At 46.9% G+C, this 27,410-nt stretch overlaps 1 protein-coding gene across 2 annotated transcripts in view; it reads right to left on the bottom strand.

Moving 5' to 3' along the window:
- Positions 1–22,092, bottom strand: part of TRPC6 (transient receptor potential cation channel subfamily C member 6) — a 188,222-nt gene extending 166,130 nt beyond the window's left edge. The window contains exon 1 of one of the 2 annotated variants that reach the window (XM_019482036.2): positions 21,677–22,092. In XM_019482036.2, the coding sequence (XP_019337581.1) occupies positions 21,677–21,819 (143 nt within the window). In that variant the 5' untranslated portion in view covers positions 21,820–22,092. The remainder of the gene's footprint in view (positions 1–21,676) is intronic. The other variant, XM_006269336.4, reaches the window with a different exon arrangement.
- Between the last annotated feature and the right edge of the window lie 5,318 nt (positions 22,093–27,410).

The raw sequence follows: 27,410 nt of genomic DNA, 5'->3' as shown, positions 1-27,410 counted from the left end.
GGCCCTGCTTGAGATGCACCTGTGGATGCAAGATAGGGTCCGGTTGGCCCTGCCGACCGTGACCTCGCATTGTCGGCCAATGTTCATCTTGGAGTCAATGATGACTCCAAGATCCCTTTCTGCCTCCGTGCTCTCAAGAAGGGAGTTTCCCATCTTATAAGTGCGCTGCTGGTTACTACTGCCCAAGTGCAGCACCCTGCACTTTTCCGTATTGAAACGCATCCTGTTTTTGTTAGCCCACCCCTGCAACCTATCCAGGTCTTGCTGCAGTCCTTCCCTCCCTACTAGCGTGCCCACCTCACCCCAAATTTTGGTATCATCAGCAAATTTGAACAGGTTGCTTTTCACCCCATCGTCCAAATCGCTGATAAAGAAATTGAACAGTGCAGGCCCAAGGACCGAGTCCTGGGGGACTCCGCTGCCCACTTCCCCCCAGGTCGAATATGACCCGTCCACCACCACCCTCTGAGTACGGCCCTTCAGCCAATTTGCAATCCATCTGACTGTGTAGGCATCAATGCCACAGTCGCCTAGTTTTTTAATGAGGATGGGGTGGTCAACAGTGTCAAAGGCCTTGCTGAAGTCCAGAAACAGAGTAGCGAGAAAACGGGGGGGGGGGGTGGAGCTCTATGTTAAGGAGCAATTTACATTTTCCATAATCAAGATGGAACCAGAGGAGGGGCAAATTGAGGTATTGTGGGTCAGAATGAAAGGGGTTTGCAGGGAATAAGGGACTTGTAGTGGGGGTCTACTACAGGCCACCACATCAGGAGGATGAGTTGGACCTGGAATTCTCCAGACAGCTCTCAGAGGCCATATGGTCAAGGGACATAGTTGTCATGGGTGACCTAAACTACCCTGACATCTGCTGGGAGAAGCAGTCAGCTAGATCCAACTGTAGATCCAATCTTAACCTGTATACAGGACCTTCACCTAACACAGGAGGTCCCACTAGGGGAAACGCCTTAATGGATTTGGTGCTGGCTACAGGGGATGACTTAGTGGGGGATCTATTGACACAAGGTAACCTAGGGGACAGTGACCATCACTTGACTGAATTCATGATCCAGCATAGTGTGAGAAAGATAACCAGTAGGGCAGAAGTGCTAGACTTCAGAAAAGCTAACTTCAGTGTGCTCAGAAGCATTGGTGTGATGGGAATCCAGGAAGGGTGGTTGTTCCTAAGGAAGCAATCCTACAGGCACAGAAGGAAATAGTCCCATTGCACAGGAAAGGGGGAAAAGGGGCCAAGAAACTCCCTTGGCCAAATAGGGAAATCCAGGAAAGCCTAGAGGCCAAAAAAGAGGCATATAGTCTGTGGAAGAAGGGGGTAGCTACCAAGATGAAGTATAGCTACTTGGCCCGCACTTGCAGGGAGGCAGTCAGAAAGGCCAAAGCAGAAATAGAACGTAGGCTGGCAACAAAAATTAAAGACAACAAAAAGTCCTTCTTCAGGTATATAGGGAGTAAAAAGAAGGTGCAGAGTAGCATAGGATCCCTACAGGACAAACTAGGGCAATTAGTGACAAGGGGGATAAGGCTGAGCTCTTCAATGAGTTTTTTGCCTCTGTATTCCTGAACACAGATCAGGACAAATCTCCCAACTGGATCATAGGCAGGCACAAAAGGGAAACCAGCCCACCAACTGTTAGCACCGACTTAATGAAGGGACGCTTGGAGGGGCTGGATGTGTTTAAGTCAGCAGGCCCAGATGAACTTCATCCAAGTATGTGGAAGAAATTGGGGAGTGTCATAGCAGAGCCGCTGGCACAACTGTTTGAGCACTCTTGGTGCTCAGGTCAGGTCTCAGAAGACTGGAAAAGGGCCAGTGTGGTTCCTATTTTCAAGAAGGGGAGGAAGGAGGATCCAGGTAACTATAGACCAGTTAGTGTCACCTCTATTCTCAAGAAAAACCTTTGAAAAAATAATTAAGGATCACATTTGTAGGAATCCAGCAGGAAAAACAATGTTGAAAAGCAACCAGCACGGGTTCATAGCAGGTAGATCCTGCCTAACTAACCTTGTTTCTTTTTATGACCAGATCACAAAATGTTTAGATGCAAGAATCAAGGTAGAGGTCATCTACTTGTATTTTAAGAAAGCCCTCGATACAGTGTCTCATCCTATTCTCACAGATAAACTGAGCGGCTGTGATGTAAATGGTTACACGGTCAGGTGGGTGGCAAGTTGGCTTAGGGGTCACATCCAGAGAGTAGCGATGGATGGGTCGGTATTGACCTGGAGGGATATGGGCCATGGAGTCCCACAGGGCTCAGTCCCTGCACCTGTGATGTTCAATGTCTTCATCAGCAGTCCCTCGGAGTTGAGAATGATGTCTGTCAGGCTTGATAGGTCCTCAGGTGACTGAGGAGCCCAACTCTGAATACACACATTCTTCGGCAATAGGGGCATGTTGTTGCATGGGGGAGTGGGATTTGCAGCCATGGGTTGGTCTCCTTCTCCTTCCTCTGCCACTGCCATTCCACCTCAGTATCGAGTCACTGGGACTCAAAGTGGTGTGAGCCTTGCTGGACCAGGTGGTGCCATACTGAATGGTCAGCAGCTTGTTCCTCCCAGCCATTGGTGTCAATGCCTCCATGCTTGAGAGTCACCATGAGTGTGTCTTTGTACTAATTCTTTTGGCCGCCCTTTGAGCGTTGGCCAACGGAGAGCTGGGAAAAGAGAATCTGGCAAGGAAGGTAGTTCTCAGACATGCAGACACAGTGGCATGTCCATCAGAGTTGATTTCTCAAGAGCAAGGCTTCGATGCTGGTGGACGCAGCTTCATGGAGGACGGTCGCACCGGTCTGGTGATCCTCCCATTGGATCCCCAGCATTCAACACAAGCACCACTGGTGAAAGCTCTCAAGGGTCTTAATGTGGCATCGGTAGACAGTCCAGGTTTCACTGCAGTAGAGGAGGGTGGCAGCATGACAGCCTTGTAAACCAGGACCTTTGTTGACTTCTGAATGTCTCTATTTTCAAAGATGTGTTGATGCAGCTTGAAGAAGGCGGCACTGGCCCAGTGACCCGGTGCTGGACTTCTTCATCAATAGTAGCCTGTTGAGAGAGGTGGCTGCTGAGATAGGGAAAGTGCTCCATATACTCCAGAGTCTCCCTGTCTATGTAGACAGTGTGAGTGATGTTCAGGTGGCCTAGGGAGGGTTGGTGGAGAACGCTCGTCTTGGCAACATTCAAGGACAGGCCAAGTCTCTTATATGAAGTGTTGAAGAGATCTAAAGTCGCTTGCATATCCTGTGCAGAGTGAGCCATCACACAGAAATCATCTGCAAAATGAAAGTTCTGAAAGTCCTTGGTGATGAGTTTTGTTTTTGCCCAGAAGCGCCCAAGATTGAAAAGCTTCCCATCCAGTCAATACTGGATACCGACACTGGATGGTAGATCATCTCGGTTGAGGTGGATAATGATAGTCAGGTAGATGGCGAACAGGGTGGGGGCAATCGTGCAACCTTATTTGACCCCAGTCTGGATGTGGAAGGCATCAGTTTCAGATCTTCCACACAGGACAGTGGCAGTCATATCATCATGCAGGAGCCTCAGCACGGTGACAAACTTCAGCAGGCAGCCAAGGCATTGGAGGATGGTCCACTGAGCTTCACAATTTAAGGAATCGAACGCCTTGGTCAGGTCAACGAAGGCAAGAAACAGTATTAATTTTGCTCCCAACATGTTTCTTGGATCTGCCTGGCAACAAAAACCATGTCTGCAGTACCCCGGGATGGTCAGAAGCCACACTGGGTTTCCGAAAGAATCTTCTCGAAAATGGGATGAAGGCAGTTCATGGTGGTGGACAGGTCATATTCAACCTGGGGGGAAGTGGGCAGCGGAGTCCCCCAGGGCTTGGTCCTTGGGCCCACACTGTTCAATTTCTTTATCAGCGATTTGGACGATGGGGTGAAAAGCAATCTGTTCAAATTTGCTGATGATACCAAAATTTGGGGTGAGGTGGGCACGCTAGTAGGGAGGGAAGGACTGCAGCAAGACCTGGATAGGTTGCAGGGGTGGGCTAACAAAAACAGGATGCGTTTCAATATGGACAAGTGCAGGGTGCTGCACTTGGGCAGTAGTAACCAGCAGCACACTTATAAGATGGGAAACTCCCTTCTTGAGAGCACGGAGGCAGAAAGGGATCTTGGAGTCATTATTGACTCCAAGATGACCATGGGCCGACAATGCGAGGTCACGGTCGGCAGGGCTAACCGGACCCTATCGTGCATCCACAGGTGCATCTCAAGTCGGACCAAGGAGGTGATCCTCCCCCTCTACGCGACACTTGTCAGGCCACAGCTGGCGTACTGTGTCCAGTTCTGGGCACCCCACTTCAAGAGGGATGTGGACAACATTGAAAGGGTCCAGAGGAGGGCCACCCACATGATCCGGGGACAGTAGGGCAGACCCTACAATGAGAGGCTACAGGACCTGAACCTGTTCAGCCTTCACAAGAGAAGGCTGAGGGGGTACTTTGTGACCACCTATAAACTTACTAGGGGGGACCAGAAGGGTTTGGGGGAGACCTTGTTTCCCCTAGCGCCCCCCGGGATAGCAAGGAATAACGGCCACAAGTTGCTGGAGAGTAGGTTTAGATTAGACATCCGTAAGAACTACTTCACAGTTAGGGTGGCTAGGATCTGGAACCAACTTCCAAGGGAAGTGGTGCTGGCTCCTACCCTGGGGGTCTTTAAGAAGCGGCTCGATGCCTACCTGGCTGGGGTCATTTGAGCCCAGTTTTCCTCCTGCCCAGGCAGGGGGTCGGACTTGAAGATCTACAAGGTCCCTTCTGACCCTACTTCTATGATTCTATGATTCAGTTCAGGAGGATGCAGGCTAGGATCTTACCCGCAATGGACAGGAGAGAAATCCACCTGTAGTTCTCAGTCAGATTTGTCCCCCTTCTTGTCGATGGTCATGATGGTCATGTTATTGAGATCCATAGGGATGTCCTCTTTGTCCCAAAGGTGAAAGATAAGCTGGTGGAGTTGTGATGTGAGCTGGAAGCCACCAGCACGGCAGACCTTTGCAGGTATACCATCTGGCCCACAGGCTTTTCATCTGTTAGATGGCCCAATTCAGCTCTCCGATATTTGATGGATCACCAAGGAAAGCCATCACAGGACATTGTGGTTTATCCTCTGATACGGTGGACTTCCGGTTAAGAAGGAATTCAAAATGCTCCTTTCAATGCCGATGGATGACATCATCATCCTTGAGGAGCTGAGAGCCATCCTATGATTGGAGAGGGTTTTGTCCAATGGTGCAGGGTCCATAGGTTGTCTTGGTAGCCTGGAAGAAGTTACACATGTCATGCTGGTCGGTGTAGCCCTGGATCACATGCACCTTCTCCACCCACTAGTTGTTCTTCATGTCACGGATGCATCGCTGGACCTTAGCCTTCAGCTGGTGGTACACTGCCATCTTTCATCAAGTTTGTGGACGGCGTTGCCAGGCGATGAAGGCTGCATGCTTCCGCTCAAGGAGAGTGCAGCTCTGAGCATCATTGATGTTGAACCAGTCCTGGTTCTGTCATGATGCGAACCCAGTAGTCTGGGCGCAGGCATGGTTTCGAGCTGGTCTTTCTGCCGGAAGATGGTGTTCATCATGATCAGGCCATGTTGGGTGCATTTGGTCAGGAGCAGGATACTGTTCGCATTGACCTTTCCCCACGCCATTCTTGCTGATAGTTCCACTCCAGATTTTACGGTCATGTCCAACCCAGGCTTTGAAGTCACCCAGAAGAATGACCTTGTCATCCCTGGGGATGGAGGCAAGGGCGTTGTCGAGATCAGATTAGAACCTTTCTTTGACTTCCTCATCAGAATCCAGAGTTGGAGCATATGCGCTGATGACAGTGGCGCATTGGTTTTGGTTGAGGTGCAGGTGAAGGGTCATCAGCCTTTCATTGACACCCAAAGGGAGTTCAGGCAGCATGTCAGCGATCTTGTTCCTGATGGCAAAACCAACTTTGTGGATACAGGGATCACGGTCTGGTGTCCCTTTCCAGAAGAAGGTGCCCTCTGCAGACCTCCCTGGTGAGCTGGATTTCACTGAGAGCAGCGATGTCGATGTTGTGCCTCGCTGGCTCCCAAGCCACGACTGCAGTTCATCTTTCAGGGTGATAGCTCTTTGATGATGTTGATGAACATTCTCACATCCCAGGTTCCGAAGTTTAGCTTTTTCATATTCTGACCACACAAATGGTGATCCTGCTGGGTGCTGTTTCCCAGCCAAGAGAGATAGGACAGCCTACTTTTGGGGCACCCTTTTTAACCTGTTCCCCATCAGGGTGAGCAGAGGGCATCCTAAAAAGGACTGCTCAGTCACGGATGCAGCTGCCAAAGGACACCCCTGCCTGTGTGCAGATTCATGGCTGGGGGCCTCCAGTTATCACAGCCCTGCCCCCGTTGCCAACCATCCACCGCCACAGGGCTTTTGGACCTGATGGAAGTCTGCATGTGGCATGTTTAGCATGGGGACTCTGATGCGCAGTCGGGCCCACATGGTCTTGGCAGTTGGTAGCCAAATTCAGTGGCATGGCGAACCACAATGACTGGAGTCACTTCTCCATTACAGCCTTCTTCTAACTTCACAGCCGTTAAGGCCACAGCCTTCCTCTGCCTGCTCCACCATTGAGGACTTCTTTGTCATTCTTTCTCTGGAACCTCCCCCTCAACCTTGCCAACAGGGGTGGCCCTATGAGGAGCGTGAGTTCCAGACAGCATCATTCTCAGGGTCATTGGAACATGCAAGCCTCTCCACCACAAGGTGATGATCTTTGGAGAGGTCAATGTCTTCATCAGTGACTTGGATGAGGGCATGGAAAGCACTCTGTCCAAATTCGCAGATGATACCAAATTATGGGGTAAAGTTAACACACTAGAGGGTAGAGAATGAATCCAGGTGGATCTGGACAGGTTGGAAAAGTGGGCAGAACAGAATAGGATGCAGTTCAACAAGGACAAGTGCAAAGTGCTGCACCTAGGGAGAAGGAATCACCAGCACGCTTACAGGCTGGGGGAGGACCTTCTCAGCAGCACAACAGTGGAAAGAGATCTCGGAGTCATTGCTGACACCAAGATGAACATGAGTCATCAATGTGACAAAGCAATCAGTAAAGCTAACCGCACTTTATCAAGCATTAGCAGATGCATGACAAACAGGTCCAGGGAGGTGATATTTCCCCTCTATGCAGCATTGGTCAGGCCGCAGTTGGAGTACTGCGGCCAGGTTTGGGTGCCACACTTCAAAAGCGATGTGGACAACCTCGAGAGTGTTCAGAGAAGGGCCACTCATATGATTAGGGCCTGCAGGCAAAGCCCTATGAGGAGAGATTGAGGGCCCTAGATCTCTTCAGCCTCTGCAAGAGAAGGCTGAGAGGCAATCTTGTGGCAGCCCACAAATTCATAGCATGTGGGGGGAGGGGTAGCAAGGAATAGGAGATGCTCTGTTTACCAGGACATCCCTTGGAGAAACTAGAAACAAAGGACACAAACTGACAGAGAGCAGATTTAGGTTAGACATCAGGAAGAACTTCTTTATGGTAAGGGTTATCAGAATCTGGAATGGGCTTCCAAGGGAGGTGGTGCTCTCCCCTACCTTGGGGGTCTTTAAGAGGAGGCTAGAAATACACCTGGCTGGGGTCGTCTGACCTCAGCACTCTTTCCTACCCAGGAAAAGGGGTCAGACTCAATGATCTTCTAAGGTCCCTTCTGACCCAAACATCTATAAAACAACATACATCAATTTCCCATGGAAAAAAAAGCCCTTAGAAAACTCTTTTTCTTCATACAGAACCCCATGAAAACTTCTCAGAAACCACCTGAAACCACCCTTCCCATCAGTCTTCTCTGCTGGTTTAGTGAAATAAGTGTGTCCAGTCCTTTTTCCTCCACTTCTCTCATCTCATCTCCTTTCATTTCTTCCTTCTCCCAATCAATATAGTATTTTAGTTCATGCAGCCCCAGCTTTGGGCACCCTTTCAGTGAAATCCAACCCCTTAAAACCCCAGGGGTTTTTTAGTTTCCATAAACTAGTTTTAACACATGCTAATAGGGTCCTTAATAATGTTTTCTCTGGTCCCTTTGATACGACTACATGTAGTACCATCTCCCATGCTAACAAAAGGTTTTTTGGTGAGACAGAAAGCAGCAGACCCTTTCCCACACATGCTTTGCATATGTACACTCCCAAAACACATGCCCCACCATTTCTTCTTCCCCACACCTCTCCCTTGAGCACCTTAATGCTGTCATCAAGCCACATCTGTTATACCTCTCTCACCAGCAAGATATTTCTTATAGCCATCTACCCTAGGCACGTTTGCCTTTCAGTTGTTTACCCACCACTGCTCCCCATGCCTTCTTCACTTGTCCTTTTGTAAAGTTTCCCACCAGTGTCATCCCGCCTCTCTCCCTTATCACTTTAATCAATTTCTTATGAATTTCTAATCAAATTATTTCCTATTTTATACCTCTGCATGGAACCTTCCATCCCAATGTCATGAACTGGTGCCTGCTGTAACCATGGACTATTCAAAGACATCTGATATACCCCAAATTTCTCAAAATTGCAACTGCGTGAAATGGGGTGATATGCACTGCATTCCCCCTTTCCCTCTGTCATCACCCTGCATAACATACTTACGTAATTCACACAAATGAACAATCCCAAGTTGAGCAGCCCTCATTCCCCCCATATCTCTCTTGCTTTGCACAGTTCATATCTAGCCAAACTTTCTCATCTGGCATTCCAGAAGAACATAAACATTTACCTCTGTACTTTTACAATCTGCCTACACATTGATAGAATAATTGGCAGTAGCACACAGCCTTAACCACGACCACTATTTCATGAAAGGACAGTGTCCTTCCAGACCATAACCAAAACACGTGTCGTATCCTTGCCATCACCTTTTCCCATGCTGTATTACCTTTCCCCTCAGCCTCCATCAGAATTCCTAGCACTTTGATTTCTTTCTCTTATTTGAAGGCCCAGCTTCTCCAAGTTCCTTCAGTTCCCCACTCCCATTATGGTGCTTTTTTATCTATTTAGTCTGGCCCCCATTGCTTCTCCATATTCTAATGTGTGCCTTAGCACCCTTTCCATCAGAAGTCCTCTCTAACTACCTCGAATTCTAGAGTTCTAGAGTTTTGCACTTCTCTCTAACTACTGCATTTATATTATCCATATGTAATACACATTTTCTCTCCCCCCCCTTCTGGTATCTTTATTCCACTTATAACCTTCTCTCTTCTTATTCTTTGTTCTAATGGTTCCATGCCACACACAAATAGGAGTGATGACAGGTAGCACCTTTGGCTTACCCCTGTATGGATTTTAAAGGCCCCACTTACATTCCTATTAATTTGGACTTGACTCTCTACTTCTCTATACAATAGTCTTATCTAACATATATGTATATATATTTTATGGAAACCCATTTTTCCTAGCACTTCAAATATGTAATCATAATCCACTCTGTTATATGCTTTTTCTAAATCTAGGTTTTCTATAACTGTATTTGATTTCCTCTCTTGGATGTGGGACAATATCTCTGATCCTTCTGATCACTTCAGAGATCCTTCTACCTGGTACTGTACATACTTGGTCTTCATGCATCACCTTCTGGAGGTTTTTCCTGATCCCCAAAGCCAGTGCCTTGGCCACTAACTTACAGACAATAATAAACAGTGTAATTCATCCCTAGTTATTCAGCAGTTCCTTCTCCCTTAGTTGAAGAGTCAGATCACAACGCTTCTTGTAAAATCCTTCCCTGTCTCTACTGTTTCTCCTATTCTCCCCAAAACTTCCACTATATCCCTCCCTACCCATTGCCCACAACTTCTCATAAAATTCCACAGGTAGTCCATCTGCTTCTGGTAATTTCCCTCTTTTAAAGGTTTTTAAGCACTCCTCCACTTCCTTTAAACTTATCTTTTCTTCCACCTTCTTTGCTGTCTCCTCATCTACTTTCTCTTCAATCTCTTCTAGGACACCCTTCATCTTCTTATCATCTATTTCCTTCTTCTAATATAGCTCTTCAGAAAATATTCTTGTTGCCTCCAACATTTCCTCCTGTTTTTCTGCCCAGGTACCACAATCTTCCTATACCGCTTACAGCTCTTGTTTTACCATCTTCACTGTAACTGAAAAGTATAACTCCTCGTTTTCTCCCACCCAAGGTGCTTATGCTGAGGACATTCTCTCTCTTGTCTTTCTTTTAAACCAGCTTTCTATCTCTTACCTTGTTTCTTCTAGTTCTTCTCATACCCATCTTCCTTCTGTGACTTCCTTTAACAGCTCCTATATCTTTCTTTACAGCATTCTCAGAATTTTCATTCTTTTCCCCATGGTTTTTCAGCCTTCCTTTCTGAATTCTCCCATCTTCTTCTTCACCATCATCCACCAGTCTTTGGTACTCTTAATATATTTATCCAGTGTTCTCCCCCCTTGTACTATCTCCTCATCTTGTAACATTTGCGCATTTAACTTACACACTCCCCTTCCACTTACGGGGCTCTTACCAAGACTCATTTCTACCTTCAGAAACCAGTGATCATTAAATGCCACAGTTACAGTTTCTTCCTTATCTCTATTTCTTTTGATACAAACACAAAGTCAGTTTTGATCATTTCCTTCCACTGGGGTCAGTTTTGATTAAAACTTTCTCCCCTGCTCACACATCTCTTAGTGACTCTTTTATTATATTTGTTAACAATCCAGATGAATCATCTGAAGTTCCCTCTCCTCCTTCTCCTGTTCTGTCACCTTCTCCTGTGATACAACTAAAGTCTAATATCAGTGGTCTTGCAGATTGTCGGGGTCCCAGGGGCATCTGTGATGCCTCCTGGTGGCTCTGTGACCATGACCCGCAACCATGCCCAACTCTGGCCCTAGGATGCCTTCCCTACTCACCTGCCAAGCCTTGAAGGAATAATAATAATAATAGGGAGACTGCCCAAGGGCCTTCGCGTGACTTGAGTCCAACTAGACCCGCACTGGGGTTTCTTGGCACCCTACTGGTCTCTACTCCTCCCAGGCCCATCGCTGGGCCTCTCTGATCGACTGTGCACTACAGGGCACCTAAAGTCTGAGGGACTAGTTACATAGCTCCAATCCTCTCCTACACCACACCCTAAGCCTCATGAGTGTTATCGTAATGTTGTTCTCTCCTGCTCAGGTTTCAGCCTTCTTGGCCTCCACCCCTTAACCCGGGCTAGACCTTCTAGCCTGGCCCCCCTGCGTCAGACCTGGCTTTGAGGTACTAGCTCTGGTTTAGCCCTTTCAGGCACGGGGACCCTGGTCCCTGTCTGGTCATGCCCCTCTCAGGCACTGGCTCCCTGTCTGACTTTGTGGCCTCACACTCTGCCCCTCTATGCTCAACCCTCAATTGGGTCTTGAGCCCACCCCTGGCAGGGCTCAAAGCGATCGTGAGCCCCACAGGCACTAATGAAACCTCTGTATAGCATGCATCCCTACAGTCCCAACCAAAACCGCCAGCATAAACAAGAGGGAAAGCAACCCTCTTCCTCTTTACAAGGGCAAACTTCCCCTCACCTCAAGTGCTGACATACCTTCAGGCCCTGGGCTATTTTTGTGAGCTCCCCAAAGCCTCACTGTGGTTCCACAGACGAGATAGCAGTCCATCCAGGAGCCCTGCTGCCAGATGCTCTTCACCCTGTGGCTGCTAGGGAGAAACTAGTCTGCTAGCCCAAGCCTCAGGCTTATATCTTCCCAGGGCCCTGCCCCCTTCCTGCCAGCAGACTGCCTGGGCTGCCTGCAGGTGTCCACTAATTGCCTCATTGCCCCATTGCCACAGCAACCTGCAGCTGCTGCGCCCTGCCTGGCCTTCAGGCCACTGGGCTATGTTTCTCTTAATGGAACAGGGAGCCCCAGGCTCTCTCTTACAGGTCCCCCCTCCAACTAGGCAAACTGCTAGCTTCCTAAGCAGAGTCTTCCTCCCCTCCTGCTCTGGTGGGTCCACATGCATTGAAGATTTCTTATTCGGTTTCCCCCGCTGATACTATCATTAGTTGTAGTGTTTCAATAAAGATGTCTTCCACCTGTTTTACTCTCAGCTCTGAATTCTTGAAAAATATTGCTACACCTGCTGCTTTGTTCTCATTTGTCCCTGACCAACAAGACCATCCCCCATCTCCACTTTTTCTCAATGCGCTTATAATCCCTCTCCCCTGAAATACCACATTCTCATAGGCAGGCATAGTTTGCCCTTACTCGCTTCGACACTGGTTCAATCTGTTTCCATTTTTTTTCCTGTTAAAACACCCCTGTCATTGATTGGTGCTATTATCAGTGCTATTTCACTTGTTGCAAAAAGAGTGCGCCCGTCTCTTTAAGACTCCTTATTACTACTGCAGGTTCCTGTTTCTTCACCAGCTTTAAATGTCTGGCAAACATCACCAAATATCCCTGTAAATGAAAGACTGTTACACCCTCAGAGGGCAGGCAATTATTTTGGGTGGAGGACCACTTAACGAGTTTTGTCAAGCTGTCGAGGGCCACATGGGTAGCCCTGCCCCTTGACAGGCACCCTGCCCCCTGCTGCCAACTTGCAACTGGAAGTCCCATCCCCTAACCCCTGACCTTTGCCACTAGAAGTCCCTCCCCTTGCCCGTGGAAGTACTCCTTTCACCACTGGGGTTGCCACCTTGGAACCAGAAAAAAAACAAATAAATTATAATCTAAAAATCAAGCATCTACAACAACATACATTAATTTGATTTCAAAAAATATTTTTGTCCTCATTTACATGTGTTTGTATAGTGTATATAGAGGTGATTGCACAATAGCTTAAAATTAAGTCTTATTTTTGTATATTGTGGTGGGGGTGTGAAGGGTTTGTGTAGGGCTGTGGGTGTGGTGGGGTGTAAGTGTATGTGGGATGTTGGGGACAGTGTGTGGTTTGTGGGGGGTGGACAGCTGTGGGGCGTGTGGGTATGGATGCGTGTATGTGGGGTTGGGGAGCACGTGGGTGTATGTGTGGATGTGTGAGTGAGTATGGGGTTTGTGGAGGGATGCGATTGTGTGGGGGAGGATGGCTGGGGGGATTGTGGCATGCATGGAGGAGGCGGATGGGGTGTGTGGGGGAGGATGGCTGGGGGGACTGTGGTATGTATGGAGGGCAAGGTGGCTGGGTTGTGTGAGCGGGTGTGGGTAGCGTGTATCGTGGTGGGACAGGGGAGTGAGTACATGTGTATACGAGGGTTTGCATTTGGGACCCCCCCTCCAAACATGCCCCCACCGCATTGCACACAGCCCCTGCCACCAGTGGCAGCTGCAGGCAGCGAGGCCTCGGGGTGCTCAAGGCCTGCAGCAGGCAAAGACCCTGGTGGTACATGGTCCTGGTGAGCCCCAGAACTATATGTGGCCAGGCTGCCAGCAGGGAGAGGGGGAAGCCAGCCTAGATCCATAGAACCCCTGCCAGTCCAGGCTCCACACTCCTGCTGTGCTACCCTGGGCCCCTGCCAGCCCTAGCCCCAGAGCGCCAGCATGGGTCCTACACTCCCACACACTCGCTTGCCTCCACTTTCCACCCATGCCTGCCTGCCTGCCACCGCCTCCTCCCTGGGCCTGCCTGCCGCTTCCCCCCGCCACCCACCCGCCACTTTCCACACACCCTGCCTACCTGCCACTCCGGCACTACACGATTCCCAGATGCATGGCCGCATCACAGGATGCAGCAGGAGTTGGCCCAGCCTCCTCCCCCCCCCCAGTTTCCAGCTGGCTCCTGCTACACTGTACAGTTCCAGGCATGCAGCCAGGAACCACATGATGCTGGAACTAGGCAGGCCTGACCGGCACTGTATGGAGCCAGCTAAGACTCATGGGGGCTGGGCTGAGTTGGCTCCTGCGGCACCAGCAGGGAGAGGGGGGGATCTGGCCCAGGTTCATAGAGCCCCTGCCAGCCCAGGCTCCATGCTCCTACTGCCCCACCCTGAGCCCCTACCAGTCCTGGCCCTGTGACATCAGTGTGATCCCCGTGCTTCCACCCACCTGCTGTCATTACCATCATCATTTTCCCACCTTACCACTCGCTGCCGCCACTTCTCTCCCCCCTCCCCCCCATGTCCGCCTGCTGCTCCAGCACTGCACAGTTTCCAGCTGCATGGCTGGGACCACAGAGTGCAGCAGAAGCCAGCCAGAAACCATGGACTGGGATGATCGCCAGCAGTCCTCCCTTCCCCCTGTTCTTATCTGACTTTGTACTCTTGGGTGGAGGGAGGCAGGGAACAGCCCCAGGATCACCAGGCCAAAAGCCTTTGCTAGGTAGAGGCTTCTGGTTGGGGGCCGAGTGTGGCCGAGCAGGCCTTGCTGCGGCTGCCCCTGGGTCCTGCCACGACTGCCACCTTAGGCAGCCGTTGGCAGATGATCATTAATTTTCTAAACTTCTAGGGCTGGATAGAATGGCCTGGAGGATTAGATCCAGCTCATATTTTGCCTGCCGTGCTCAATCAGCCAATTGTATGTGATTGGTGATTGGCCCCAATCTCCATGGGGTGAAGCCGGCCCAAGCAGCCCCGTGTCTTATCTGCAAATACATTTTTAGAAAGGGCTTATGACAAAAACACCCAGTTTTAGTCATGAGTGGGGGGTGGGAGGTGATTAGTACATGGATCCTTTATAGGTGTGGTACCTGGAGTACACACACATACCAAGTAGTCCTGGGCTGTAGGGTTACCATGGCTTGAAATGCTGTTGACTCAGCAGAGGCCCAGCTCAATGAACTATACAATAGTCCAAAGCCAAAAGGCTCCTGATGTAACATCATGCATAGTTTATACTATGTATAAGTAGATATAGAAGTGCTGCATAAAAGCATGTTTATGAAATACCTGTGCTAAAACTTGCAGCAGTCTATTTTAAAAAAAAAGAAAGAAAAAGGTAAATTCATCAATTCTGGATGAACTAAGTCTGTAGGTTGCAGCATAATTTACAGATATGCAAATTATAGGTATATTTATTTCAAATTCCATGTGTTCTTTGGTCCTTTCTGTTTCAAATTAGCCTCTGCTTCTGCCCATTACTCTCACTCATCTACATGTGCTCAGGGAGGGAACAGAGCTTGACAGATTTTGACACTAAGGGCAGAGAAAGAAGGAGCTGCAGGGGGAAGAAGCTGGGGTGGGCAGAGGGCAAGGAGGCCACCTGACCCATCCCCCAGCCACTATTTTCCTTGCTGTAACAATGGGAAGGGAATAAATTCAAGACAAATCTGTGATCATTAGGTTCTATACCTGGAAAATTATAAGGTATCCAGGTTAAATTATAATGAATTTATATTTTTTCCAAATATAGAATCTACTTATTGGGGGGGAGGGGGGGGGGATCATCTTGAATTCAGGATCATCTTAGGTTTGAGTAAATACAGTAATTCCTATTAAGCATCATTATGAGGAATTCAGCTTGTTAAACCTAATATCTAAATTGTTAATGTCATAAAATACTGCAGCTGTTGGCTTCTTATTATCTGATTTATAATTATTCCATTCTAGTAAAATGGCAACATAACTTTAATATTGTGTGGCACTTGAGATAAGCATGCCTTACAAGGTAATTGATACAGGCACTAAGTATAAAGGCAAAATTGGAATTTGTAATAGTGCCTTCACAAAGAAGTACACACTCAGAAGACATCTTTCCTATAAAAAAAAAAACCAAAAAAACAAAACAAAAAAAACTTACCTGTAGAAATTATCATTGTACATGGGCACCAGCTAAACCACTGTGTAACTTCTCCTTGTATTCTATATATATTTAACCTGAAAATTACTTTTGTTGGTTTACTATACTTATTAGCTATAAATATAAAAAAAACCTGCCAACCCAGAATGCTTAATATTGGTGTTCATCATGTAGAGATTTATGCAGCAGTTTAATTCTACATGTTATGAGTAGTCAAGAGGACCAGTCAAGGAATGCAAATTTAAGCAAGCACTTTCATTCCTATAACTCTGATCCTGAAGTAAGTGTACACACAACTGCTTAATTTATTTATTTCTAGGAACTTTTAAATGTGTCGATTATGCAATCAATAGTAAAACAGATGAAATTAGGTTACAACTTGGACATGAGGCTGAAACAAAAAACGTGTCACAAATTTTCCTACCAATCAATGCAGTGATATTCTGTTACACACCACCCTTAACTTGACAGTCCTAAAGTACTGTGTAATATTGCAGCACATTAATCACCCAGAGAAAAAATTCTGAAGATCTTTTTTTTTTATGTGCAAGTCACAGTAAGATTTCCTCCAATTAGTGTCTGATAAAAATGTCCTTAATAATTAGCTATGCCAAGAAGCACAGTATGTCAAAGGCAATTAGCTTTTATTTAACTCAACAGCCAGAGTAAGTTTCTTAAAATTATCAGACTTATCGAAAATACTAGCAAATTGCCCATCCAGCATGATGGGGGGGGGGAGGGGCAGGCGCAGACAGAGGCTTGTGTCACCCCCCCTACTTCGGGTCACGGTCCAGCTTCCCCCCTTCCCCCCCACGGGTCTGGGCCCACTCCCTCCCTTCCCCACCCGTTGCTTTAGGCCCTGGCTCATACCCCCCCTCCCCCCAACTGCTTTGGGTCCGGGCCTGCTCCCCCCCTTCCCCCCCCATCATTTCATGTCTTGGTCCCCACCCACTGCTTCAGGTGGGGGCCCCTACATCCGCCCCACCTCCTACTGTTCAACCCTGTGCTGCTGCTGCAGCCATCTCCCAGGAACGGGAAGTGGGGGGAGGGGGGCTTGTATGCAGCAGTGGCCAGGGCTGGTGACAGTGGCTGGCAGTAGCCAGCGGCAGCCAATGGGCGGCTGTACGCTGCCACCAGTAGCCCCCTCTCCCCTTCCCGCTCCCCTCCCTCCCCTCTTCCCTGTTGCCTCCCCCTCCCTGCCAGCTGTTGTTGGAGGGGCAAGGCCAGCACTAATGGCTCCCCCCCCACTCTGGCCCCTCAGTCTCCGCTGTCATTGAAGTGCTCCACCATGTGTCTCTGTCTGTGCAGAGCACTCTGATTAGCTGCTGAAACAACCAATCAGAGTGTGAACAAAGCATTACAGACAGATTAAGGCTTTTATAATATTAGAATATCTTGATCTGAACTTTAACATAGACAGCAGATACAATTTTCAGCGTATTGCTTAACAGAAAAACTCCATGTAGTGTTGGCTGCTTTGTAATTCCCACAGAATAAATTTTTTTTAAAAAGTACTTTTATAAAATGTTAAATGTGTATTCAGTAAATTGAGCTCTAAAAAAACCAAACAAACCAAAGAAATAAAAAATGTACTATAAAAATTCTCAGTTCCTGTTTGTATATGTTTACTATTGACCTAGGCCAAAAATGATTAGATCCAAAAAATAACAGAGGTGCTTAAAACAGGACTAAGTGCCTAATCTAAAATGACAATCCAAAGTAAAACAAACAACCAAAACAAAACGAAACCCTGTTCATTGCACAGTAATTGGATAAAAACCAGAAACAGCCCTGGGAACAGGAGCCAATCCCTCCCTCACCCCAGCCTAACTGTGAGTGCCTTGACAGATAAGCTGCAGTGTTGTGTACACTCATGCTTTCTTTTTCTGATCCCCAGGTTCTTATGTTCCTTTCTGCCCACAGGTCCAGCTTCAGTGGGCAGGGATGGGAATGTCTCCAACCAGCCCAGCTTCTAACCTAGTGGTTAGGATACTCACTTGTGAAATGGCAGAGGAGGACTGAATTCCCCCTGGGTTGAGGAGGGAGTTAGACACAGGTCTCACTCTCAAACAGAGTGCTCAAACCACTTAGCTATTACATAAAAGTTAAACCATGGTGCCTCCCTACTCCCAGTATTTTAAAAGAAACTGGAAGCCTTGCTCAGTTCTTTCCACTTAACTTATGTAGACACCTATCCCCAGGAGAGGATTCCAGACTATGGGTGGAAATGTCTGCCTGAAGCAGAGCGAAGTGCCTAGGACTTGGAGAAGGCACACTTAGACATAGATGGGCCTAGAAGTCCTAGGGCACTTTTACACATGCACCAGGAGCAAGGGAGCTGGCACTTTAATTAGAGCAGCTCCAAGAGCCATTCTTATTAAAGCACCGCAGCATCCTGTGTATTAGCGTCCCTGTACTTCAAAATGACGGCAGGGGCGCTTGAACTAAAACTCATTGAGCAAGCTTTTGTTCAAGCACCCCCACAACCGTTGTGAAGCGCAGGGATGCTGATACATGAGACGTGGGAGGCTGCTGGCATGGGGTAATTACTACACTCTAGCAGACTTGACTAATTGAGTCTGCTCTGACATGCTGTTTGAGCAGGCTCTGCATTTGTGTACAGGCACCCCTATAGATTAGCACTGGGTGGCTACCTGCTGAATATGAGGGTTTACAGATCTGGGGCATCTACCTTTGCCCTTGCCTGTAGAAAAGGACTCGGAGGTTTAATTCTGAGTTTTGGATTTTGCTTTAAGGGTCAGGCATGTAAAAGTTAAGCACCTACCACTTAACCACTGCAACAATGAAGCTCTTTATTGTGCTTGACCCAAAACCTTTGAAAGTAAACTATTTTCACGACAACCAAAAGCCTAAACTACATTCAGGTCTCTTTTTATGTGAATTCGTTTTGTGTAAGTTCGCTTATATGCAACAACTTTACTGAGACCAGAAACTCGCTCTGTGTGAGAAAAATTCGATCTTATGCAAAGAAGCATGCAATGTGGTATATCAATAAGATCCTGACTTCAGGACCAAGTCTCAGTCTGGACAAGTGACAGACATGCCCAAATACTGATTTGGCACGTATTCTAGTGCTGACTTCAAATCTTACCTCAAAGTTATTAGAGATTTTATCACATATTTTAAGCAATTTGTGTTAGATATCTATACCCATAACTACATAGCTATACAAAAATATGAGGTAGGAGGAGAGGAGTGCAGGAATTTATTGCCATACTAACTCTAAACTGAAATGTCTCATCCAGAATCCTGGATGTAAAGAATCAGTTTCTAAATACTTCCAGAGAAAGATGGAAGAACCTTGCATTACATGTATATGAGAGAATCAGTCCTGCATTTCTTGTGTTTTTCACACTCATCCTCTTTGGAGAGGCCCACTTTTGATTTTGCATGTACCAAAACCAGACTCCAGTCTCTGGAATCTTCCTTTGCAGCCCCTCTCAAGCACTTTAGAGACAGACATCTCAAAAGCAGCCATAGGGGAGGGCAGAAGGAGGAAAGGAGCATGAGAGTAGAGTGGCTGCATGGCTACATGTCCAGCTTTGATGCATGCAACCAGGAGTGGGCAAGCAGGGCTTGCTCAGGAGCAGCACATCTCAGGAGTTCTGAGGACATAGTATAGGCTAGGGCTGTCCAGCTTCTAAGAGACTGAGAGCCGCATGCCACGTAGATCACAGCGGCACGAACTGTAGGCTCCCCAGGCTTCCCAGCACCTGGGCACCCCTGCCCCATGCGTGCAAGCACCCAGTATTGTGGGCTCCCTTAGCACCGTGGGCTGCACTATGCTGCAATGCACTGTCCCCAGGGCAGAGGCAGGCAATGAAAGGAGGAGGAGGAAAGGGGGACCCTGAAGACCCCAGCTGCTGCTGCAGCTGGAGAGATGGGTAAAGGGTGGCCAGGCTGGAGCCTTAAGCCACAAATTAACCCTTTACAGGCTGCATGTAGCCCATTGGCCATCAGTTAGACAGCTCTGGTATAGACATTCCCATTCTGACCTCCAAAATTTAGAGATTAGTTAAAGCCCTGACTCCTGAGATGTAACATACTTTTCCATTTTTTTTTATATTCATTAAGTTATGATAACTCTGGATTTTCTTGATATCTGTATAAATATCCAGACCCATTAGATGGGTAGATGGGTAAATCTGGTAGACAGATTTTACTGCTGTTATTTCTTATTCTACACCGGGTTGGTTGAGAAATCTCACATAGGTAATAAAAGCATCTCTCAGAGGAGGTTATTAACAAAGGAATCAATTAAGCAGGTAAACACAGAAGGAGTGTCCTAGTATGAAAAAACAAACTTCTGATGACAATCACCTGAGGGTTTAGGACTTTTGTCTATACTACTCATCATCATGATACCCACCTCCCCCCATGAGATCTCTTTCCTCAGAAACATTAGCAAATGTTAATTGTACCAGCCATGCTGATAATGTATAACCAGACAAACACTGAAAGCAATGCATTACTGGCCTGCTTTCTTTAAAAAAATGGAGATGTCTGAAGCCTCCCTCTTCAATTTTCCACTTGCTTTTCACTAAAAAATAATAATCTTTTTTTACGAATAACTCCACAGGACCTAGAAAATCAAAATTAGCCATACCTCTATTGTTGTGACACGACACTTCTATGAGTGCATGAAATAAAGTAGAGCATGCACACAGTGAGACAACTGACCAGAGAAGTTGTGACCCATTGCACAGCTCATTTTAACAACAGGGGGAGGCAACCCTCAGCCTGCTCAGCATTCAGTTTCACATGCTCTGTCCATTCAACTCTGCCATTATAACCAGGCATAGATCACACTTGGCTGATGAGAGAGAGAGAGAGAGGAAAACCTTTGACTGCATGTCAGTACAGGTAGTCCTCAACTTACAATGTTTCGAGTTACAGCGTTTTGCACTTATAACATTTATAAATTAATGCCCTGTTTCAACTTTATGACATCAGTTTCGACTTTACAACATTTGATCCGATACGATGCGATGCCACGCCAGCGAACAAGTTCACTGCATCGCTCATCTCCCTGGAGAACATCTGTCCAAACTTCCTTGGACACTTTCTTTAAAAGCAGACAAGACTCCAGAAAAACCTGCAGCCAAGCCTCCTGAGAAGACTCCAGCCAAGAGCCCTTCAAAAAGTCCAACCGACAGCCCTTCAAAAAGTCCAGCAAAGTCGCTTCAAAGAAGTCCTTCCAAATCAACGTGATGGCTATTTACAATATAAGTACATTAATGTAAAAAAACTAGAACACTTGGTTCCAAAATGATACCTTTTATTAGACCAACAATTAATGTAGCTATATTACTCATTGATAATGGGTCAAATACAAAATTCTGGGGTATTTTTAGTGAAAATAGAGTATCTGGCCTCGGTTCAGGAACCAATCCCCCCATTTATAACATTGTTTCTTATGAGAAAATCGGTTCCGAGCTACAACCTTTTGACTTAAGATGCAGTTTTCAGGAACCAGTTGTGTGCGAAGTCCAAAGACTGCCTGTACAGCGTGGTCAGGGAGCAGCGTGAGGCAACTGGGGCCCAGTCTGCGCTGCCCTGCACTGCCCAAACTACAGCCCCTAGCTAAAAAAAAACCTGCCAGGGATCTCTAGAAAGCCCCCCTCCATGTGAGACCCCCCCCCCCCACACACACACACACAGCTGCCCCAAACACCTGGGAGCGCAAAGCGGGCAAAGCCCAGACGTAGCCTCTTGCCCTCAGGGCTGGTCCCGGGGTGGGGGTGGGGGGGCAGGTGCGGGGCGCGAGTGCCGGCCGGGGGCGCCGAGCGCCGCACAACACTTGCAGGTGCGGTGTGGCGAGGCAGCAGGGGCACGGGCGGGAGGCTGGCGAGGACCCCCGCGCCCCGCACACGTGCGCGCTGCAACCCCGGGCGGCGGGACAGACGCCGCAATGCCCGCCCCGCCCCGCCCCGCTCACCCGGGGTAGTAGCCGTAGGGCGGCAGCGCGCTGTCTTCAGCCGCCTCCGAGTCGAGGAGCAGGTAGTCGCGGCTGCCGTCCCTCCTGGCTGCGCCGCCCGGGGAGCTGCCCTTGCGCGGCGCGTGGAGCTGGCTCTGACTCATGGCGCTGCCCCGGGCTCGGCCGGCGGGACGGGGCAGGTTGTGCGGGCAGCGGGAGCACCCTCCGCCTCCGCCTCCTCCTCCTCTCGCGCCCGGCTACAAACTTTCCGGCCGCTGGGCTCGGCGGCGACAGCGCGGCGACAGCCTGCCCCCGGGGCGCTCCGCGGGCGGCGGCGGGCTGCAACGCTGCAGCATCCTCCCCCTGGAGGCCGGGCCCAGCCCACTTCCTCCTGGACCACTTGCTCGCTGCCTCTGACAGCGGGCTCTGGTGTTTGCAGACCTCCGGGGGCTCCCTCTCCCCGCCGGCTCCGCGGCAGGGAGGCTCCTTCGCCGCCTTTTTCTTTTTTTTTTTACCGTGACGTAGACTCAGTGCTTACATTCAAGCTCCTACAGACCCCCCAGTTCTCCCCTCCCCCCCCGCAAGACTTTGTTTCATCCCCTTAAGATTATAAGGCATCGCACTTGAAATGAAGAACTCTGACACGAGGAGAAAACATGTCATGTTTATTTGCTAGCTATTCTAGCACCATTCGTTGCATATTCTCGCAAAACTAAATTCCTTCTTACAGAGAGGGCCAAAAGCAATGCATGTAGCAAGCCTCAGCCCCGCTCTACGGCCGCTTCCTGGGTACAGCTTAGCACGGGGCTGCTGCAGGAAAAGTATAACAGAAGAGGGTATAGAGAGAAGAAGTATAACAGAAGAGAGTATATACCCTGCATTTACTAATGAATGGCAATTAGATAGTTCCCCTGAACTATTCTGTGAAGTATTTAAATAAATAGGGTGCAGCACCTTTCACATCTACTTGAAAGTGTAATTGGGTGCATCTTTTTTATAAAATAAAACATAACCAGATTTTATAAATCTGTAATATAAAACACGTGTACTCTGAAGTTACTCTCCCTCAGCCTCTGCCTTATTCACATCATGCCAATGCCATCAGCTGAAAAAGCCAGTTCTTTAACTTCTTTTATCATGCTGCCCTGTTACATTAGTGGATTTTTGTTATTGGTTGTTTGGTTGGTTTTTCTCTCATTTGTTTGTTGGTTAGTCATGGATACACACCCTTAAGTCATTAGGGTTAGGGGCAGACATCAGGCATGGACCGGTTTAAGTGATCGGAAGCCAGTTTAAACCTGTAATACAACAGAAGTTCAGTGCACACAAATTGGTTTCAAAACAGCTGAAACCAGTTTAAGATAAACCTGGATGGATGTAGTATCAAATTTAACTGATTTAGTTAACATCAGTTTACTTCATTATGGGCATTTCTACACATGCTTGTGCCTCAGAGGTGTTTAGTTCAAAAGTGACCTGCCATGATTTTCTGCCTGCTGACATACATTTTGCTGCTTATACAACTGCATGCAACGCAGCACAACGCGCATCAGTTCGCGTCGCGTGCAGAGTAGACTCAATTAATCAAGTCTGCTCCAACCCACCACATCTCCAGCACATAGCAGGATGAAAAGGTTTGCGTATAAATGCCCTGTGACAGAGATCGCACACCGTCAATTTAAAATGATACAACTTTAAGTACCACCAGCACATTTTTGTCATACAAAGTAATTATAATAAATCTGTTAACTGTACCACTGCCAGGATATCTGCCTACCACTGGTGGTGCTTGTACCACAGATTGGAAACCGCTGCCCTATGGGTTCAATCTACAGTTTAGAGAAACCTGTGAAAATTGAACTGATTCAGCCTCTGGTTTTTTTGACTGTCTGTACTTTTGGGGATAGGATGAGAAATAGGTTGTCCACTACAACAGCTTTCAAAACATAAAGGCAGGCTAAAAATGCACATGCCATCTGTTTTTTTAAATAGATTGTCCCCAATCTATTTAGCTACTGGTACATGATTTGTCAGAGAAAGGAACCTTGTCCCAGCAGCTGAGCTTTGGACAAGGAAAATATAGGAAGTGCCTCATCCAAGTTCATTTAGTCAATGAAAGTACTTCAGCTGATTTCAATGCTTCTCTAAAATACCTGCTGTTTCATGCAATTGTCCATTGAAAGTTCTGAAACTATCCTGCCTCTGCCTTTCCCAGGTGCTGAATTGCAAGAGGAGGAGGGGGAGTTGCTGAGCCTTTGAACCCGCCTACCAGCCTGACTGTTCCACTTTGTGAGGGGAGGATAGGGAAATAAAGCCTGCCCCCTGCCCCTACAGCTTCTATTCACTACCTTTTCCACATTAGACACATGATAAATTGTGTGTGTGCCCATAATCTATGTTGAAGTATATCAGTAAGCTGAAGGGTTGTTGGTTGTAGCTGTGTTGGTCTAAGGCAGGGGCAGGCAATTATTTTGGGTGGAGGGCCACCTACTGAGTTTTGGCAAGCCACGGAAGGCTGCATGACAGGCAGCCAGGGGCAGATATTAATTTTCTAAATTTTTTAGGGGCCGCAGGCCACATAGAATGGCCTGGCAGGCCACATCCAGCCCGCGGGCCGCATTTTGCCCAGCCCTGGACTCAAAGGACAAGGCAGGCAAGGTTCTTTGGGTAGATGTGATATCTTTTATTAGACCAACCGAATAGAAGGAATAAAGTTCTTTGCAAGCTTTTGGGCACAAGCCAGCAGAGTCTCCCTATGCCTGAGGAAAGTTGTTTGTGCCTGAAAGCTTGCAAAGAACTTTTTTCAAGCTATTCAGTTGGTCTGATAAAAGATATCACATCTACCCAAAGAACCTTGCCTGCCTCAGAATACTGGCATATTTCATTATTTTTGTATGCACAAGTAACACATAAATATAATTAATGGATATAGATGTTTCTAGATAAAACTTACTGTGACCCATAGCAGCTTCTCTTGGAGTGAAATAATAAGAACAGGGAAAGTTAACTTTATATTATTTGTCCTTGCCTTCTTAAAACAGCTCTCTCATTCCTGTAACTGTTTTAAGGCTTCCAAAGTGAAGGAGAAAGAACGACCATGATGGCTGTTTAGATAAGTTCAACAGAAACTTCCATGGCACTAGGGATTTGATAGTGAGTGCATTATAGAATCTGTTCTCCCACCCCACCCCCGCACACACGCACACTCATATGACACTATTCAGTGACCAGCTAAGATTTATGCATCTACAGAAGTAGCTGTCATCTAAATTTTCATTAAAAAATACACCCTCATGCTTTCAACAGTAAAAATGGAATTCAATTCTTTTGAGAATAAATTAAACATTGAAAGAAACAAAATAACTCTCATTTTCTGCAATTCAAGAATAAAAAAATGCACATTAAAATGCTAAATAAAGCTTTGGAGCTAAGAGACAAAGCAAAATGTTCACTGGAGCTTCATTCAAAATTGTGTAATTGTGTCAATAAAAAGCTGGTGGTCTGTGAGGTACTTGCAGTGTAACCCCTGATGGTTGATTTCTCCTGCTTTGACTTCTCCTGCTTATATCCAGCTGCTTTACTGCATCAGAAAAGACACTTTAAAATATACCTACATGTCTAATAGTTACTGTAATGTTAAAAAAAGGAAGTGCAAGTACTGTATATCAGCTTCTTTCAGGTAGCTTCACCTTACTACACAGCAAGAAGAGTTAAAGTACAGTAATTTACCCCTCAATGAAAGATATTTAACTAATGTAGTTTAGACTCCACTTACCACAGGGTAAGAGCAGGCACACAGAAAGTTATCACAGAGCACCCAGTAAGCAGTAATGTCCCCATCTTCTGTAACCTCACAGGTTGTAGGTTGTCTGTCCATCCCCTTGTTCTGGACAGACCACAAGGCCCCACAGTAGACCTCAATAGTCCACCAGAGAATTAGAAGTATGTCAGACAAAGGGATAAACTACTTATGGCAGCAAGATCTCATTTACTCATAACTGTCTCTTGGATTTTTTGAAAAAAAGAAAACCTTGGCTTACTCAGACAAGTCATTCTCCTTACCCCCTCCCCCCTATTTTTGGACCCCCATTTTCAGACATTTTAATGGAATTTTGCAAATCTAATTTTTCCCCTGCAAAATGACTCCATCCTTTTCCAGCTAAGGTACTCAAGGTACTCTAGCAGCATTAATTGTGGTACTTTCCAGTTATCACACTAATTATTACCAAGCATTATAGAGAGATTATTGAACTATACAGGTCTTCTGTATCTGTGAAACTCATTAAGTTGCACAACAGGCAGACGCATAGCAAGCAGTTCCTGTGCCATTTGTGCACCCCCTCACATACATACATGGGACTGATGCCCAGTTGCCGGACCCTACGTTACTGACAATAGGGCTATGATATTTGATTCTCTGGTATTTAAACTTTTCTGATCCAATATAATCCCTCCTGGGCACTCTGAAACCCATGTCTTCATTTTTTGGTTTTACCAGGTTTGGCTCAGCAGTCATGTTTCTGTTCTTTTCTTGTTTCTGATCCACATGACACTTCATGTCTTAACCTCTGTCATATTTTTCAAGAGAATGTGAAGGTTTTCTATGAACCCTCCCTCTTCTTTTGGCAATTCTCTTAGTTCCATACAAAGCTGCTATTTGTCACTCCATTTCTGTGAGGCTGTCTTTTTGTAATTCTTCACTGTGCACCCTCTTGCCCATATACTCAGGAACAGACTAATGCTATCCTACTTCTTAGCATCTTATTGAACCACTTACTGAACCCAATGAAGCACTTCATTGTTTTCCACTATTCACCTCACACCTCCCTCTGTTTCTAAGTCTTTTTGACTGCTCCTAGAAATGTTTCTTAGCTTCTCCTTTGATACTGATATCTATCTTTGCTTCCATCTGAAATCCCATTGTTTCTTTGCTAGCTCCTGGTACATTTGGCCTCTCTAGCTTATTCCCTCCACTATTCCATCTCCAGTCTTATGTTTTCCCCATTATCTCAAGGTTTCTTTTCTCTCTCTCACTCCTACACACTATCACCTTTGCTTTAAGAAACTCTCAACCCAGTTTTACAGGTCCCCATGATATCTTCAGTTCTTCACTAATGAGCTCACCACTCAATATGCTGCTTCAGAGACTGCTTAACACTGAAATAGAGACTTCTGTGCATATTATAACAGTAATATACTGTGTGAATATGTATTATTTCCATATAGGAAGTCCACACCAAGGGTATGTGACTGCCTAGAAAGAGTTAATGTGCCATCTCCATCCATTGCTCAATTAGTGATTTTTGTGATAAGAATTGGTTGCCTCAAGTCCATTTATGATGGATGGACATCCATTTCACAGCAATTCATCAAAATGGGTCATAAGCAGCTTTATTGGAAACCTGAATGAAGAGATCAAGGAGTGAATAGGAGCCCATTAGGAATTTCTCCAGATTCATATTACTAGGGAATTGCAAAAAAAATTGTATTTCTACTACAACTTTTCTGCTTGTTCTACAGATAACTGTTGTGCTACTTAATGGGTTTCACAGACACAGACCTGTATAATTCTATAATCTCTCTATATACTTGGTAATAATTACTGTGACAACTGTAAAGCACCATAATTAATGCTGCTAAAGAACCTTGTTCTTGTAAACTGGCACCCCCCTGGGCAGCACCCGCCCATTAGCAGCCCACCCAGGTGACCTTGGGTGGTGCTGCCAGCAGAATGACTGCCCCCCCCACCCTCCAC

Source organism: Alligator mississippiensis, chromosome 1 (genome assembly GCF_030867095.1).
Source record: "Alligator mississippiensis isolate rAllMis1 chromosome 1, rAllMis1, whole genome shotgun sequence".
NCBI classification, from domain to species: domain Eukaryota; kingdom Metazoa; phylum Chordata; order Crocodylia; family Alligatoridae; genus Alligator; species Alligator mississippiensis.
This window is presented reverse-complemented; position numbering and strand designations above follow the sequence as displayed.